Source organism: Nelumbo nucifera, chromosome 1 (assembly GCF_055504915.1).
Source record: "Nelumbo nucifera cultivar China Antique chromosome 1, China Antique-T2T, whole genome shotgun sequence".
Classification (NCBI taxonomy): domain Eukaryota; kingdom Viridiplantae; phylum Streptophyta; class Magnoliopsida; order Proteales; family Nelumbonaceae; genus Nelumbo; species Nelumbo nucifera.
Genome location: NC_142649.1, coordinates 185,165,975 through 185,183,148, shown reverse-complemented (window position 1 = coordinate 185,183,148; position 17,174 = coordinate 185,165,975). Strand labels below are relative to the sequence as shown.

Here is a 17,174-nt window from a genome sequence, read left to right as displayed (position 1 = left end):
TTAATAATCATTTTAATAATCTCAACGTTCTTTAATAAAAGAGGCAATAATTTGGGATTGCTCATTTTTTTTATACATTTGAATGGTTGATAAAAATTAGATATATACAAAGAGCATTTGTGTACTTTCAAAAGTAACTTTAACTTAACGACTTCTTAACGATAGATCCTAAACTAAATTGATTAACGATAGATAGGTAGGCCCAAAGGATAGTAATAGAGAATTTTCCCTGATATTTATAATCTTGCAGGTTTACTAGAATCTAAGAGTAGTAGCGCGGCGATGGCGCGGGACGCCAGCTACCAGGGCAACGGGTCGCGTAGTTTTGATTTGAGCCCTTTGACTGGCGGATCGCCTTCGTCTCCTACTGGTTTTCTTTTCTTAATAAGTCTTCTGGTTTCTTCTCCCTCTATTCTTAATCCGTCTTCCTGTTTCAACTGTTTTTCCTCAATTTATCATCAAAGCTCACTAAAGAAAACCCGCAAATTGTAGCTTCGCGCTAGTCGATCGATACTGTCTTGTCTTCTCCCGAGTCTGTACTGTTTGAGTGTTTTCATCATTTCATGCTCAGAAAACCCTGGTCTTAATGCAATCAATTCTTGTTCCAGTACTCAAGACCATGTCTCGCTGATCATCTGCGACTGTATTTCATTTCTTTTCGCAGTCTCTTCTCCCATTCCTCGTTGATCATCTTTGTGCCTGTATTTGTATTTGCCTATCTTAGTTAGCTGTTCAACCCTTGTCCCTTCTACAGATATAAAACAATTCAATTTGATTTTCGAAATCCCACCATTTCTAGTCTTAAGATCTATTTGCAGTGCCTATAATCCTTTCTTCAGCTACTGGAGTCTGGAGATACTCATTTTGTTGTTCTTCGTCAGAGACCACCTGACGTTATTGTTTTGTATACTACGACACTAGAAGTTCACGAACTATAGATCCCATCCTCTGTTCTGGTGAGTAATCTCGACTGCGCATTCTGTTAATTTGCTAAGCGTTGTGGCCTCGATTACCAAAAAAAATTGGAAAAAAGAAAGAGAAAAACACGTACTGGTTCTGGAGCTCATCAGCTCATCTCTTTTAGTAGCCAACTGGCAACTGAATTCTTTATCCATCCGTGAAGGATGATGATTTTCATCTTCTAAGAAGGTATGGAGGAGGGAAGATAAAATACTTAGTTTCCTAAACCCTTCAATTCTTGCACGATTACATCGAGCCTCGCTCCGTAATATCTGTTGAAATGATGGGTTCTTAGACATCCATGTCGATCCTTTGCGGTCTCCCAATCCTTGAATGCGTCTACTGCCTTGCCTGTGCTCGTTGGGCGTGGAAGCGATGCCTCTACACCGCGGGCCATGACAGTGAGAATTGGGGCCTTGCCACCGCCGAGGAATTTGAACCTGTCCCACGCCTCTGCCGCCTAATTCTCGCCGTCTATGAAGAGGACCTCCGGCATCCGCTCTGGGCTCCCCCTGGTGGGTATGGCATCAACCCTGACTGGGTAATCGTGCGGAGGACTTACAAAGACACCAATGGCCGTGCCCCACCTTATGCTATCTACCTTGATCATGATCACGCGGATATTGTCTTATCCTTCAGGGGCCTTAATTTGGCGAAGGAGAGCGATTATGCAGTTCTGCTCGACAACAAGCTTGGACAGAGGAAATTTGATGGTGGCTATGTCCATAATGGACTCTTGAAGGCAGCTGGGTTTGTTCTTGATGCAGAGTGTGAGCTTCTGAGAGAATTGGTCGAGAAGTATTCCAACTATAAATTGACGTTCGCTGGACATTCTTTTGGGTCAGGGGTGGCTGCGTTGTTAGTAATGGTGGTGGCGCAGAATCGGGACAGATTGGGGGACATAGACAGGAGGAGGATCAGATGCTATGCAATTGCTCCTGCAAGGTGTGTGTCACTGAATTTGGCTGTGAGATATGCAGATATCATCAACTCTGTTGTGCTCCAGGCAAGTTTATGGTCTTCTTCTTGTTGGCTATGCTTTGTCGCTTTGTAATGAAAGTTGGGAGATATTTGGACCCAAAAAGGAAAAGGAAAAAGATAAAATAACACAACTTTTTTAGGAAAAAGTAGTCATGTCTCATGTCTGTGGATTTTTTGACGTTTCCGTGTAAATATATCTATGCATTTTTCTGATCATTTGTGGAATTTGATCTAGAAGACATGTTTAAATAATAAAGCCACAGTTACACACAGAATTAGACACAGACAGTGGAAAAAGGATCCTACTCGGGTTAAGTAGCAGGTTCCCTACACAATATGTCATATTTCTGCCATGTGGAAGCATGATGTGGCTTATCCAACCCATCCATCAAGTAGGGTCTCTATGGATTGGGCACTCATCCGATCTTCCTGTCCACATCAGCCCTGTACCCCAGTTTTTATTAGCGTTTCACACAAATTACCATCTGTTTAAAGTTTTAACATTTCTAGATTTAATTTGTTTGACAGCTTTACTGTGAAAACATGGCAATGGTTTTTAGGTTCAAGTTTGACCCATTGATATGCGGGCCAACCAATTCTCTACATGGAAGATTTCATGCCATTGAGCCTTCTTCAATAAACAAACCAACTAGCATACTCACTCCCTATACATACATCTGGACTATGGCCCAGGCTGATGATTATGTTTTCTATGGGGAAACATATAAGTTTCAATTTGGAGCTATCAATGTTGGATGAGAAGGCATGCAATAATAGTAACTAGTACAAACATGAATCCTTTTCATTTATGAATTGTGATGCTAGCTTTGAGCCCTTTCTTGGTTGTTGCTTTTCCATGAAAGAAGAATTGTTTAGAGAAACTTACAAAAACTTCTTGCTGAATGTTATCCATCAGTTGAAGAAACTAATCCGTCTTGGATGAAGATGCATGCAATAATAGAACTAGTACAGTTACAAACATGGATCCTTTTCATATATCACTAGCTTTGAACCCTTTCTGGGCTGTTACTTTTGCATAAAAGAAGAAACATTTAGAGAAACCTACAAAAACTTCTTGCTGAATGTCATTGGTCAATTGAAGAAACTTATCAATGTTGGATGAGGAAGCATCAATAATAGAATTAGTACGAACGTAGATCCTTTTCATAATCACTAGCTTTGAGCCCTTTTTGTCTTTTCTTTGTTGTTGCTTTTCCATGAAAGAAGAATTGTTTGGAGAAACATACAAAAACTTCTTGCTGAATGCCATTCATCAGTTGAAGAAACTTGTTTGTTGCATCCATCATGCAGGGAGTCCATTGCTAGAGTGAGATTTCTAGATAAGGTTGTTGCATCCTTTATGCTGGAAGCCTACTACTGCTAGAGTGAGAATTCTAGCTATGGTCATTTCGCTAGAAGATGATAAGATGTCAACCTTGACATCATCTGTCTTTTAGAAATAAATAGAGGATCATGGGCATGAGTCTCCTGAAAAATATTTCATGCTGCAGCCTTTGTGTTTCCTGAACCACAAGTAGGTTTGCAAGTCAGGTTGACACACTTGAAGAATTTCAAATATATCGGGCTTGGGTTAGGGTTTGGGCCCATTGAAAATTTAACAAATTCACAACCCACCCCAACCCAAGTTACATCCCTAAGCACAAGAGCAGAAGCACTTCCTCACAACAACTTATAGCCTTTTCTTTTTGGCTTCTGTGTTCTGGCATTTTTTATTGCATTGGTTCAAAAAATCATTGAATCAATTTTTGTTTACCAAACCTATATAAAGGGGGTCATTACCCAATGTTGGTTCCAGCTATCCAGGTGGTCTTGAGAGAAGTGAACTGGTTATGGACCTAACAATAGGCATTTTTTTTACACAAAGTAGCTGTTCTTAGATAAAACTCTGTTCCCAAGCTTGTCGCCCAAGATTTTACCATTGTACTAAGCAATTGCCATTGTTTACTAAACCTAGGTAGCGTTTCTTTTCCTAAACGCAACAAAGTTGCCACATAAAGTTTATTATATGATTGCCAAGGCGTTGCCTAGGTGACTAGGCGCCCTTGGCTGGTTGCCTCACCCAGACGCCTTGACTTATGGCAATTAGGCACCCGCCTAGGCGGCAAAAATGACAAGGCGGGCACCTTATTAAAATTTCATTTATATTCATGCATCTTATAAATAAGTGTGAATACCTTTTGTTATATACTATATATCATTTATATTTTGTTTTGATGTTTTACTATTGAAATTTAAAAGATCAAAGGTTTTGAGGAGAGAAGAAAGAAAAAATAAAGGAATAATAGAAGTGATAGAGTTGTTTTCCCTCTATTCTCCCCCCTCTCTATCTCTTCAATTAAATAAAGTAGCAACTGTGTCCTTTTTTTTCTATGTTATTTTCCATCTTGATTTTTTATCATATAAAGTTAACCTTCTTTAGTTGCTAATTGATATGAAATTGCTCTATTAAATACTTATTATAGTATCATTATTTTTGAAATAATGAAATTAAGATATTTAAAAGATTTTGTCTTTTAGATATGATGATTTGCCACATTTTTATAGAAAATTTAATGTTTCTAATTGTTAGCGTAGGGGTATTTCTCTTTATACCTTGATTGATGTTGCTGATTTGTAATGTTGTGTTGAAACATGTGCTCTTAACTTAAGTAAGGGCACGTAGGTCTTTTCAGTTATGTTTTAATAATAATATAAATACTTACTGGCCGATTGGGAGAAGTCAAGTTGACTCTTTCAGTTCGAACCAGAATTCTCTCTTCTCTTTTTCTCCCTTTCTCTCTTTCTTTATCACTTTTTCTTCTTCTACATAACTGAACTCAGTCAGGCCGAACTCTAAGGCAAACCTGAATTATAACATGGTATCAGAGCTAGGTTAAATCTGCCTAGATTTCTGCTTGCCTAGGGTTCATTCTCTGCGCATCCTATCTAGGGTTTTCCTCTTTTTTTCTGTGTTCGATTGGAGATAAGGGAAAGGGCTGAAAAGGAGTGATTGCCCTCTTCCCTTGGGGGTCTCTATGCCTCCAGTCAGGTCATATGTGGTTGGTTGCTGTGATTTTTGAGATCGCCCTCTCCTAGTAGAGGAAGAATAGAGAGCCGAACTGTGTGTGGTTGTTGTGTGTGGACTGTTCTCCTGCTCGCATGGGTGTTACTTCAACGATAAGGTAAGAGATTTCAGTGCGTGATATCTGTTATGGATTAAATAGGAGGTGTGTTTCAGACCATTTGCTAGGGTTTCGGCCAGTAAGTGCTAGGGTTTATGCTGGTTTCTTTGTGCATTTTGAAGGAAGAGATATGATCATATAGTGGTGAGATTTCAAGTAGTTGTAGGAGTAGGGTTTGTGGTGTGAGCACACTTTTCAGCAACAACAAGTGCTGAAATCAGTGTGACAGGTGTAATTTAGGGTTTGTGGTGTAAAGAGCACACATTCCAGCAACAATTAGTGCTGCAATCAGTGTGACAGGTGTGACCTAGTGGTGTGTAGTGTGCAGATCTCAGTGATAACAGAATTCAGCAAGTGTGCAGAATTGGTGATAACATAATGGGAGACAATAATGATTATAAACCTAGTGTGATGGTGCCTACAGACTACCTGAATGTTCAGATGACCTCCATTAAGTTAAATGGAGAGAATTATGTGCCTTGGGCTAAATCCGTTCAAGTCTTTCTGAAGGCAAAGAAGAAGGTAAAACACATCAGAGAGGAGAAACCCTCCTCTGACTCTCACGAGTATGAAGACTGGGAGCAAGAGGACGCTCAGATCATCACATGGTTGTGGAACAGTATGGAACCCAGGATTAGTGTGAACTTCATGTTCCTTGATACTGCCAAAGATGTGTGGGACCATGCGAAGAAATTGTATTCGGGGCAGGACAATACAACCAGAGTTTATCAGCTTTATCAAGAGTACTTTAATCTGCAACAGGGCAATCAGAGTCTTGAGGAGTACTATGCCAACATGAGGAACATATGTAATGAGTTGAATGTCTATCATCCTCTCACTTCTAATGTCAAGATTCAGCAACAACAGAGAGAGCAATTTGATGTGACTAGATTTTTGGTGGGACTAAAGTCTGAATATGAACCAGTACGGGCTCAGATATTAGGGGGATCAGCTCTTCCGTCCCTAGAAGAGGTATTTGCTCGACTTCGGAGGATTTCTATCGGATCTACTGAGAACTCTAATATCTCAGATAGATCTGCCTTTGCTGCATCGAGAGGCCGTGGTGGTAGAGGTGGAGCTCGGGGAGCTCAGTCTGGCCGTGGTGTTGGTAGTGGTTTTGCATATGGCCGAAGTGGCGATGGTGGGTCTACTTATAATCGTGGTGGTGGTCGTACTGGGAGCAGAGATTTAGGGGGAGCCTGTGGTAGAGGACGTAGCTCAGGCCTGAGGAAGTGCACTTATTGTGGTATGATGGACATACCATCAACTATTGTTATGATTTACATGGTCCTCCCTCAACTTGGGCCAATCATGCCGCGACCGGTGACTTAAGTTCCAGCTTTAGACATGAGAATCATTCATCTGACTAGTTGCCTCCTACATCCACAGATGGTCCCATGAAGGAGATGGTGAGTGTTCCCCGTGATGAATATGAGAGGTTTATCCAATCACAGCAGAACACGACGACTTTTGCTCACTCAGGTATGGCTTGTCTGGCATCTACACCCAATCCCTGGATCATTGACTCTGGAGCCTCCGATCACATGATTGGAACTCCAGGTGTGTTTTCCTCCTTATCTCATTGCTGAACATCACAATCTGTCACCCTTGCTAATGGTTCCACATCCTCAATTTGTGGTGTTGGTAATATTGACCTAGATCCTGTATCCCTCTCATCAGTTCTGTATGTTCCTAAATTGCCTTTTAACCTTATGTCTGTTAGTAAGCTGACCAAATCACTTAACTGCTCCATTACCTTTTATCCTTCTTTGTGTGTCTTTCAGGATCTCAAGACGGGGATGAAGATTGGTGGAGGGCATGAAGCAGATGGACTGTATTATCTTGACGGTGGTGGTGGTAGAACTTCAACAGCTCTTCAGTCATCTCTTTCTCCTCTCCGTGGCACTGCTGATTTGGTCATCCGTCGCTCAAAGTCTTGAAGTCCTTGGTTCCGTCCTTGAGTCAGCTTTCTGTTTTGGATTGTGAGTCGTGTCAGTTTGGGAAACACCATCGTGTTCCCTTTAGTTCTAGGGTTGATAATCGTGTGTCGAGTCCTTTTTCTTTAGTTCATTCAGATGTTTGGGGTCCTTATAAACTAATGTCATATAATGGATACAGATATTTTGTCATTTTTGTGGATGATTTTTCAAGGATGACGTGGCTCTATTTAATGAAAGAAAGAAGTGAATTGTTTACCATTTTTCAAAAATTTTATGCTGAAATTCGTAACCAATTTGGTACCCACATAAAAGTTTTTTGTTCTGATAATGGCCGCGAATATTTATCCTCATCATTTCAGGAATACCTGGACCAACACGGCATTATACATCAGACCTCGTGTACCTACACCCCACAACAAAACGGGGTGGCTGAGAGAAAGAATCACCATCTCCTTGAAACAGCAAGATCCCTAATGCATCACATGCATGTTCCCAAACCTTTTTGGAGTGATGCAGTGCTTACCTCTTGTTTTCTGATTAATCGGATGCCCACGTTCATCCTTGATGGTCAGTCTCCGTTTCAGGTCTTGTTTCCCACTTTGTCTCCGTTCCCTCTTACGCCGAGAGTTTTTGGGTGTGTCTGTTTTGTCCATAATATGGGTCCTGGGAACGACAAGTTTGATGCCCGTTCTCTCAAGTTTATCTTCCTTGGCTATTCTCGGACCCAGAAAGGGTATAGGTGTTACCATCCTGGTTCTCGACTATCCTTTGTGTGTGCTGATGTCAGTTTCTTTGAGTCTACTCTGTTCTTTTTGGGGTCTGGTGATGCTTCCTCCTCCTCATCACCTCCTCCTCTTCCACTTCCCGTTGTCGATCCTCCTCCCTTTGTTCCAGTCGTGACCAAATCCTTGCCTCCGGTGCCACCACCTGTTGAACGCCCACCTATCCGTCATGTGTATACACATCGCCCACGTGCACCAGCTACTACTCCTTCTGCTACATCTCCGTCGACGGATCCGGCACCAGACCCCCACTTAGCATCTGAGATTGATCTACCCATTGCTTTGCGGAAAGGTAAACATACTTGCACCCTTCATCCCATTTCTAATTATGATTCTCTTACTCACCTTTCTGCTTCCCATCGCCAGTTTGTTACCTTGTTATCATCAGTTATTGTTCCTAAAGATGTCTAGGAAGCCCTTGCCTCTCCAGGGTGGTGCCGTGCCATGGAAGAAGAACTCTCAGCCCTTCATCACAATCATACTTGGGACCTCACTGCTCTTCCTCCTGGGAAGCAAGCTGTTGGTTGTAAGTGGGTTTATACGGTTAAGTATCTGCCTGATGGTAGTGTTGAACGCCTGAAAGCGCGATTAGTTGCAAAAGGGTACTCCCAAACCTATGGCATTGACTACACAGAGACCTTCTCACCGGTTGCTAAGATAGGGTTAGTTCGTGTTGTGATCTCTCTTGCAGCCATGTATGAGTGGCCACTATATCAGCTTGATATCAAGAATGCCTTTTTGCATGGTGACTTACTCGAGGAGGTCTACAGAGCAACCTCTAGGATTTGTTGCTCAGGGGGAGGATGGTAAGGTGTGCAGACTAAGGAAGGCTATATATGGGCTTAAACAGTCTCCTCGAGCATGGTTTGGTAGGTTCAGTGAGGTGGTAAAGAAGTTTGGCATGAAACAGTGCAAAGTTGACCATTCTGTATTTAGTCATGACACTCTGGGAGGAAAAATACTGTTGGTGGTGTATGTAGATGATATTGTTATTACTGGGAATGATAACATTGGTATTGACAGGCTGAAGACTTATCTGCAGAATCACTTTCAGACAAAGGATCTAGGTAAACTGAAATACTTCTTGGGGATAGAGGTAGCGAGATCCAAGTATGGGATTAACCTGTGCCAGAGGAAGTATGTGCTTGATTTGCTGGAAGAAACAAGCTTGTTGGGTGCCAAACTAGCTGAAACACCCATGGACACAAATACCAAGCTAAGCAGTGATATGGGTGAAGTGTTTGAAGACCCTGGCATATACCGACGATTTGTGGGCAAACTGAACTACCTAACCATTACCAGACCAGACATCTCATTTGCAGTTAGTGTGGTAAGCCAGTTCATGCAAAAACCTCTGGTTCCTCATTGGAATGCGGTTCTGAGAATTGTGAAGTATCTAAAAGGGGCCCCGGGTCACAGTCTGATATACAAGAGTGGGGGAAAACTTGAAATAGAAGGGTATTCTGGTGCTGATTGGGCCGGTTCTATGTCTGATAGGCGGTCTACTACAGGCTATTGCACGTTTCTGGGAGGTAACTTGGTGACATGGAAAAGTAAGAAGCAGACGGTTGTGGCAAGAAGCAGTGCAAAAGCAGAATATAGGGCTATGGCGCATACCGCTTGTGAATTAGTGTGGCTAAGGAACCTTCTACAGGAAGTAGGGTACAACATTAACACTCTAATGAAGCTCTATTGTGATAATCAGGCTGCAGTTCATATTTCCTCTAATCCAGTGTTTCACGAAAGAACCAAACACATTGAGGTTGACTGTCACTTTGTGAGGGAGAAGGTGCTGAATGGAGAGCTAGACGCTACTCATGTTAATACAGGAAATCAGTGGGCTGACTTATTTACAAAAGGCTTGAGGGGGAGTGTTAGCGTAGGGGTATTTCTGTCTTTACACCTTGATTGATGTTGCTGATCTGTAATGTTGTGTTGAAACATGTGCTCTTAACTTAAGTAAGGGCACATAGGTCTTTTCAGTTATGTTTTAATAATAATATAAATACTTACTGGCCGACTGGGAGAAGTCAAGTTGACTCTTTCAGTTCGAACCAGAATTCTCTCTTCTCTTTTTCTCCCTTTCTCTCTTTCTTTATCACTTTTTCTTCTTCTACATAACTGAACTCAGTCAGGCCGAACTCTAAGGCAGACCTGAATTATAACACTAATAAAGAGAATTTCTAATTTTCAATTAATATGCATGCCGAATGGTATATAAAACTGGGGAACTAGCCAAAAGTTACATATTATAAAATTCTTATCGCCTAAGCGATTAGGCGCCTAAGTGTTGCCCAGAATTGCCTAGATGCCTTGACAACTGTTTATCTAAATGAAACTTAAATTTTCCAATTAATTAGCTTGCCAGAAGGAAGTCTAGGATCTTTGGTGTGCTTGAATAGGGAAGTTAAAAGTTCAGTAGAGAAATGAATATGAAACTATCTGATCATTAGAACATGAAGGTTTTGTACCTTTGGGTAGAGAAGACTTGTTGAGGCTTTTGAATGGCATTTTTTTCTTGTATGCATGGAGATTGCTGTACAACAATCTAACTTTGCATGGGCAGACATTTTTCTGCAAAAGAGATACATCTCCCCAAAGAGTACAGGAACATGACAGACCGGGTATCCATACATTGGAGTATGGTGATTTCAATGAGGTCAAGTGGAAGAAAAACCATTTGAGGAGGATACATGTATATGTATGGGTTGCATTGGTTGGTCAGCTAGCTCTTTTCCGTATAGAATAAAAATCGATTCATCATCATATATTTGAAGGAATTCAATAGAAACTTAAGAAATTTGAGGGATGCTATTCATAGGAAAAAGGTGCAACTTGTGTTGGAGTCTTGGAGACAGGGCTCCTATGAGTAAGCAAAAACATACAGGACTTACTATTCTAGATGATTCTCTGTCAGATGGATGGTAGGAATATGAGATATCAAAACCTCCTCATGGCAGAAGATCCTTGCCTAGTAGGATTTGAAGCCCCCAGATATACAGGCTTGCATCTCTTCAAATATTCAAATATGAAAGGCATTTTATCCATATTGAGAGATACTAAAAACGAGAAAAATGATAAAATACTTTCATTATATCGTTTTATAGTTCTTTCCCAACAAACAATTATTGGGGTTTTCATTTTGTGGTGATTACCATTATTTATTCCATGAAACTCAAATATAGTAATTCAAAGTTACGAACTTATTTCCATTATCAGGCATTCACATAGCATTTTTACACTGTAAATTCATTTGTAAGGCATCTACTCACCTCACTGTGAAACTCGTATATTTGACCTACTCTAGTTTGGGTAGAGCTGGATCTCCTGGTTGTGGGGGTTCACTACTGGCGAAGGACACCCATTATGGGCAATCTTGTCCCTCAAACAGATGAATGAGATAGAATTTCTAGGTCTACTGCTATAGGGCCAAAAACATGTCAACAAGTAGGGGTGTCAATTGGACTGGATTTGGTCCAATCTGATCCAATCCAATATGAGTCCAATACAAATGGACCAGGTCCAATCCAATCCAATGAATGTTTTGGGCCAGTCCAATTCAATATCTGGACCGTCCAATCTGTTCAAATTTGTTTTAATTTAGATTGGTTTTAACCTAAATCTGGTTCGTTGACACCTATATTTTTTGTTTTTGGTAAACCATTGACACCTATATTCTTATCTTCTATCAATGGACCAGATATTGTCTTAATCCAACCCAATCCAATATAAATTCATTATGGATGGAACAGGTCCAATCCAATCCAATAAATACTTTGGACCATTAAGTCTGGACTGGTCCAATTCAATATGTCTTATTGGTCCATCCAATCTGTCCAAATTGATTTTGGTTTGGACAGGGTCCAATTCAAAACTATTCCATTGACACCCCTATCAACAAGGGATTAAGAATGCTAATGGTTTCTATTTGAAAATCTCAGGTTCCCCAACCCCCTCCAGCATGCGATATTGCTGTTTAATTAAAAAAAAAGATGGATATTGTAATGAAAGAAAATTTTATCTTCCTTCCTAATCAGTCACATTCTTCTCTCTTGCATGTGTTCAATCCCTTCAATGTCAATAGAGATTGTACATGTGAAAACAGATTTTTGATCTCTCGGTTGAATAGATAAATGCTCTTACATAATTCCAAGGTCATATGCTCATACTATCAAAGTTTAATAATTTGTGAGTATTCTCTATATAGAGGAGATAACTTTGTTGCTTTTTTAGTAGTGCTTATTGCTTCTGGCTTTGGTCTTGTTCTGTTTAGACTTGTATGTATGGGTTTGTTATGATCAATGGATTCTCAGGATATATTTTGTCAAAAAAAAAAAAAAAAAGAATGGCATGTTCTTATACAGTCATCCCATATCTTTAAGAAATCTTGTGGCCATACACAGTCTGAATGGAGAAATGAAGTTTGAACCTCAGTTTAAGTGTTAGAAAAGATGGATCATCATTTTTGTTGATGGTGTGAAATGGCCTTGGACTTGGGAGTTGTTCTTCTTGTCTGGATTCCTATCCCCAAGAAATATACTACAGAAGCAGAGCAAACCACTCTGTTAATTTGATTTCCACTATGCACGATCTCAGAATAAAATGGCTGTAAATTTGATGAGATTGTAATGTGCCGATTTTATTTCCCCAGTTTGTGTTATGCATATTCCTGTTGTTTTATCTGTTCCTTCATACTGGTTATTATATGTGCTTAAGTTCTAACAATTATTTTCTATAATGAACCAGGATGATTTCCTACCTCGAACAGCCACACCCTTGGAGGATATTTTCAAGTCACTTTTCTGGTAATGGGGAGGAAGTTGTCTTTATCACCTTTCCCAAATGTGTACTTTCTTCAGTTGGTAATTTCTAAATATTTATTTTTGATGTCGAGCTCAAATGCGAGGGAATTCCTCAATTTTAAGGAAATTATATAACCTTCTACCATGGTTAGATCAAATTACTCTGTACTGATATAGTAGATTATATATTTTCCATTCCAGCACCAAACCATCTTACTCTAGTTTATGTGATTTTATCACCTATTATGGTACTTAGAGATTTCTAATGCATGTTCTCATTTCTGATTCTATCCTTTCTAATTTTGCCACTACCAATATTAGCATCCTAATCTATGCTATGCCATATAGTTGGGACAAGGCTTAGTTGAGTTGAGATTGCTAACTCAGATTGAGGTGGATCAGTTTTGGTCCTATTAATGAATGATTCCCCATTTAAGGCCCATAGTGTGCTTGTTGAAAAAATTGCTCCCCTAATGTCAGCTCTAATTTCTGAAAATTTGTTGGATTTTCCCATTACTATGTTAGGTCTAATTTTCCTTCTAAACAGTTTACCATGCTTGCTATGCCTAAGATGCATGGGAGATACATGCATACCAGAGGAAAAGATGCTTAAAGATCCAAGGCGTCTTTATGCACCTGGTCGCCTTTATCACATTGTTGAGAGGAAGCTCTGCAGGTTAGTCAGCTACATTAAAAGTAATTGTATAAATTGACAGAGATCTGCTTTTTGAGCTTTAACCAGTTAACATTTTTTTTTTATCTTAGAAAAATATATTATGACAACTAGTGTTGTCAAGGTTCATGGTGCCTTTACCACGAAAAATTCCATGATCAATCAACTCATGGATCCAAGCATTCAATGGATGGGTGTCACAATGGCCAATAAAAATGGCCCCAAGCAGGTTATCATAATGATCTGAAGCATTGACTGATTATTCTTGATTTTTTCCCTTGTTCTTGTTAGCAATATAAAGACCTATCCTTGTATTGTATAGATTTTAATTTCCTTCTTGCTGTTCTCTTTTTTCCCAATCTTTTTAATGTGGGTATGTTGGCATGTGCACATCCATGTTTATTTATTTGTGAGAGCAAGTAATTCAGGTCCTTGCATGGGTGAGCCATGTGTACTACAGGGTGTGGATAGGACAGTCTAGACTGACCCTTCTGGATTCCTAAACTGAGAGTAGAGAGATCCAACCATTCATATTAATGTGGGCCATGCTACATTTCCTCGATTTTATTGGCATGCCCTTCATATAGGATCTCATCAGTTGCGAAAACTCCAAATTTAGATCTCTTATGTGGAGTCAAATCTTGATGTAGAGAAAATTAAGCTTCAACCATGATAGTTGCTTCTTGTATGTATTCTGGTTGCAGGTTGGGAAGATTTCCTCCAGTTGTGAGGACAGCAGTGCCAGTGGATGGGAGATTTGAGCGCATAGTCCTCTCTTGCACTGCCACATCAGACCATACAATCATTTGGATAGAAAGAGAAGCTCAGAGGGCACTGAATGTAAGATTTCAACTTTTTGTTTCTGGCATTCAAGCTCCCTCTAAATTTTAAATCTTGTCCATGTTGGTCTAAGTTTTCACCTCCGGATTTTTTCTTGTATGGAGCTTAGATTCAAGTCAGAGAGTTCAGTTTTTTCAATAGAAGTATGTTGTAAAGTGCCAACTTCCTACTGTTAGGGGTGAAAGTTGGATACCCAATTGAAGAATCTAAACTGCATTGGGCCTGGTCTCTTGGGTCAGGTCCTTTCAGAATTTAACCAACGTTCAACCCAATCCCTCCCAAATTGCATTGGGCCTGTGGTGGCTAACAAAGTGATCCACTAGTTCCAGAACCTTCACTCATTCTCAACTTTCATTTAGTTAGAAGTTTTTTTGAGCGGATTTTAGTGGTTCTCCTTCCTATAATGAAATCACCTGTTTTTCTCTCAGTCACATTGCATATCTTTTAACAGTATTGAGAAGGAACCTGATGAGGCCATTGATTGAAATTAGAATTGGTTTATCTTTTTATATTTCTGAACTGTTCCTTCTCTTTTTATAATTCTGGTCGAGATTGAAGCATTCTTTCTCCGTATCTTAGTTAATGCTAGAGAAAGATCAAGTTATGGGGATTCCACCAAAGCAGAAAATGGAGCGGCAGGAGACTCTTGCAAAGGAACATACAGAGGAGTACAAGGCTGCACTGCAGAAAGCAGTTACGTTGGCTGTCCCCCATGCATACTCTCCTTCTCCTTATGGAACATTTGAGGAGCAGGATGAATCCAGTGGGACAAGCAGAGAAGCTTCTGTATTGGGTTCATCTACAAAAATCAGGGCGAGGGAAAGCTGGGATGAATTGGTTGGGCGTCTTTTTGAGAAGGACGACACTGGCCAGATGGTGCTCAAGAAATCACAAAGTGATGGCCCATAATGTGTTTTAAGTTTTAACAGAGAAAGGAAAACATAAACAGCTTTCATTTATTTATTCTTGTTGGCATTCTGGATATGTTTTTTGTTGTTAGATGTCAAAAAATAGAAAAGATCTGAAGGCCAGTTGTATCATTTGTATGTAAAATGGATCTGTTCTGTTTCCATACGAGGATGGAAACCATTGTAAATTATATTCACATTAGCATCTTTTTCATTGTAATTGGTTTTCAAAATTTGAGACTCTTAGGTTCTGTTTGGTTGTGAAGGAAAAAAAGAATAATGTTCATAAAATATGCTATTTTCTGGTGTTTGGTTGCACATAAAATGGTTGTGGAAAACAAACGTCTTCCCGGAAGGTAAGGTAGGTAGTAGTTGTGGGAAAATAACATTTCTTATAATTTTCTGTAAGCCATTTTCCGAGCACAGGGCTGGCCATTCGGTTCAATATCATGACAACAGTTTTCAGTAAGTCCAAACTGTCCAATGAAAAAATTATTCCTTGAAATGCTCTCCATATATCTTATCAAACTGCCAAACAAGAGGAAAAAAAAAACTTCTTCCATCAATTAATTGGTTGGTTAATCAATGCAAACCTATTACCCTGTTGCGGTCAAACGTCACGGGCTAGTTTGCGTTCTTTTATCACTGGAAATTGGATAGACTTTGCTACAGCAGTAACCAGTAAGGGGTTGACAGGGACAAGTGTTGCTTTCAGTCTCACATTGGTAATATATGTTAAATTTGTAGGAAAATATTCTCAATGTACGGATCGATGCCTAGAGAATAAGAAAAAGAAATAAAATTCATCCTGTTTCCCTTAGGCGGTGTTTGGTATCGATGCTGTTGCTCTATAAATGGTGATACATCAGCATTACGTTGGAAAAATTGCTGTTCTAGAAAATGATAATATATTTGGAACCATTTTTTCATAAAAAATGGTGCTCCAAACTATGCCTTAAAAATTGAGAAGGCGTGGTATGGAAAAATGCTGAATTTGGCATTTTTTCAATTTGGAGTTCATTGCTGCTAACGAGGACATGATGTGACAGTGATGTGGACTTCCTATAATGGGTATCAGTGCTGAAAACAGATATGGAGTACTAGTACCAAACAGGTGTTGCTGTTGCCCCAGGAAACGTCTTACCTGGCAAAAACGTTTCCAAACAAACAAAAAAAAAAAGACACCAATGTTGCAGAAAACGATGCTTCCAACCCACACAGAAAATGGTGCTGTATACAGCATCGATGCCAAACATATACTTAGAGAGTTGATGCTATCTAGTAGTTCTTCCATTAGGGTAATAACAACAATTTAAAGTAGGATGAATCTTGCATCTTCTTCCCTTTTGGATGAATGAATATATGTTAAATTTGTGCTTTCTTTGCTTCTCTGTAAGTTATTTATCTAGGTAAATGCATTTATCCATGTTCTGGGGCGATCTTACTCATTAACCATTGCTAGGGATGAATTCCTCCTGGGGCGATCTTACCTGCCAAGAAAACATTTGGACATCATTTTCCGATTCAAAACACCGGGTCTAGACACAAATAATAACTATTTCCTACATGAGGGGAATCACAATTCTCCAAAGTGGGAGTGGGCCGAGTGGCACAGCTTCACAATTGCTATAAATGTGGGGAAGAGCCACCTGCTTCTTGGATTGAACTTGCCACTACTCTGATAAATTCAGGCCAAAGTTTGCAAACCAGAGTTTGGATCTGCTCATTACAATACATTGTTGGCCACACTTATCTAACCATATGTTGAGAATATTAGTGATTACAACACAACCAATGTTCCATATGTGCAGTTGGGTGAACATGACCAGCAATGTGTTGTGGTCAGCAGATTCTGACTCTGCAAACCAAGCTGCTAGTAAAGATACAACTTGGGCCGTTTATGTTTATTGAGTAAACGTTTATTGACGGTGCTACATAAATGCCCTGTCAACAAATGCCTTATTAATTGCATTTATATGTATCGATTTCTGTGTGCCTCTCCTTTTTCAGGAAGATTCATTTTGGAGCTTCCTGAAACAGGTAAGCATTTATTGGCATTTTTCTGATGTGGTGCCTAATAGTGCCTATGTGTCATAAATGCACTCA

At 39.8% G+C, this 17,174-nt stretch overlaps 1 protein-coding gene across 1 annotated transcript; it reads left to right on the top strand.

The window, feature by feature from the left end:
- The first annotated feature begins 265 nt into the window (after positions 1-265).
- LOC104596061 (uncharacterized) lies at positions 266-15,301 on the top strand. Its single transcript, XM_010257071.3, has 5 exons — positions 266-1,966; positions 12,592-12,650; positions 13,195-13,323; positions 14,025-14,160; positions 14,740-15,301. The coding sequence occupies exons 1-5, from the start codon at positions 1,262-1,264 to the stop codon at positions 15,067-15,069; spliced, it is 1,359 nt and encodes a 452-aa protein (XP_010255373.1). The 5' UTR covers positions 266-1,261; the 3' UTR covers positions 15,070-15,301.
- The last annotated feature ends 1,873 nt before the right edge of the window (positions 15,302-17,174 follow it).

Coding starts and splice junctions, on each gene's coding strand:
- LOC104596061 (XM_010257071.3), top strand. CDS start 1,262: ATGTCGATCCTTTGCGGTCTCCCAATCCTTGAATGCGTCTACTGCCTT. Junction 13,324..14,024: donor GTTGAGAGGAAGCTCTGCAG/GTTAGTCAGCTA, acceptor TTCTGGTTGCAG/GTTGGGAAGATTTCCTCCAG. Junction 14,161..14,739: donor AAGCTCAGAGGGCACTGAAT/GTAAGATTTCAA, acceptor TCCGTATCTTAG/TTAATGCTAGAGAAAGATCA.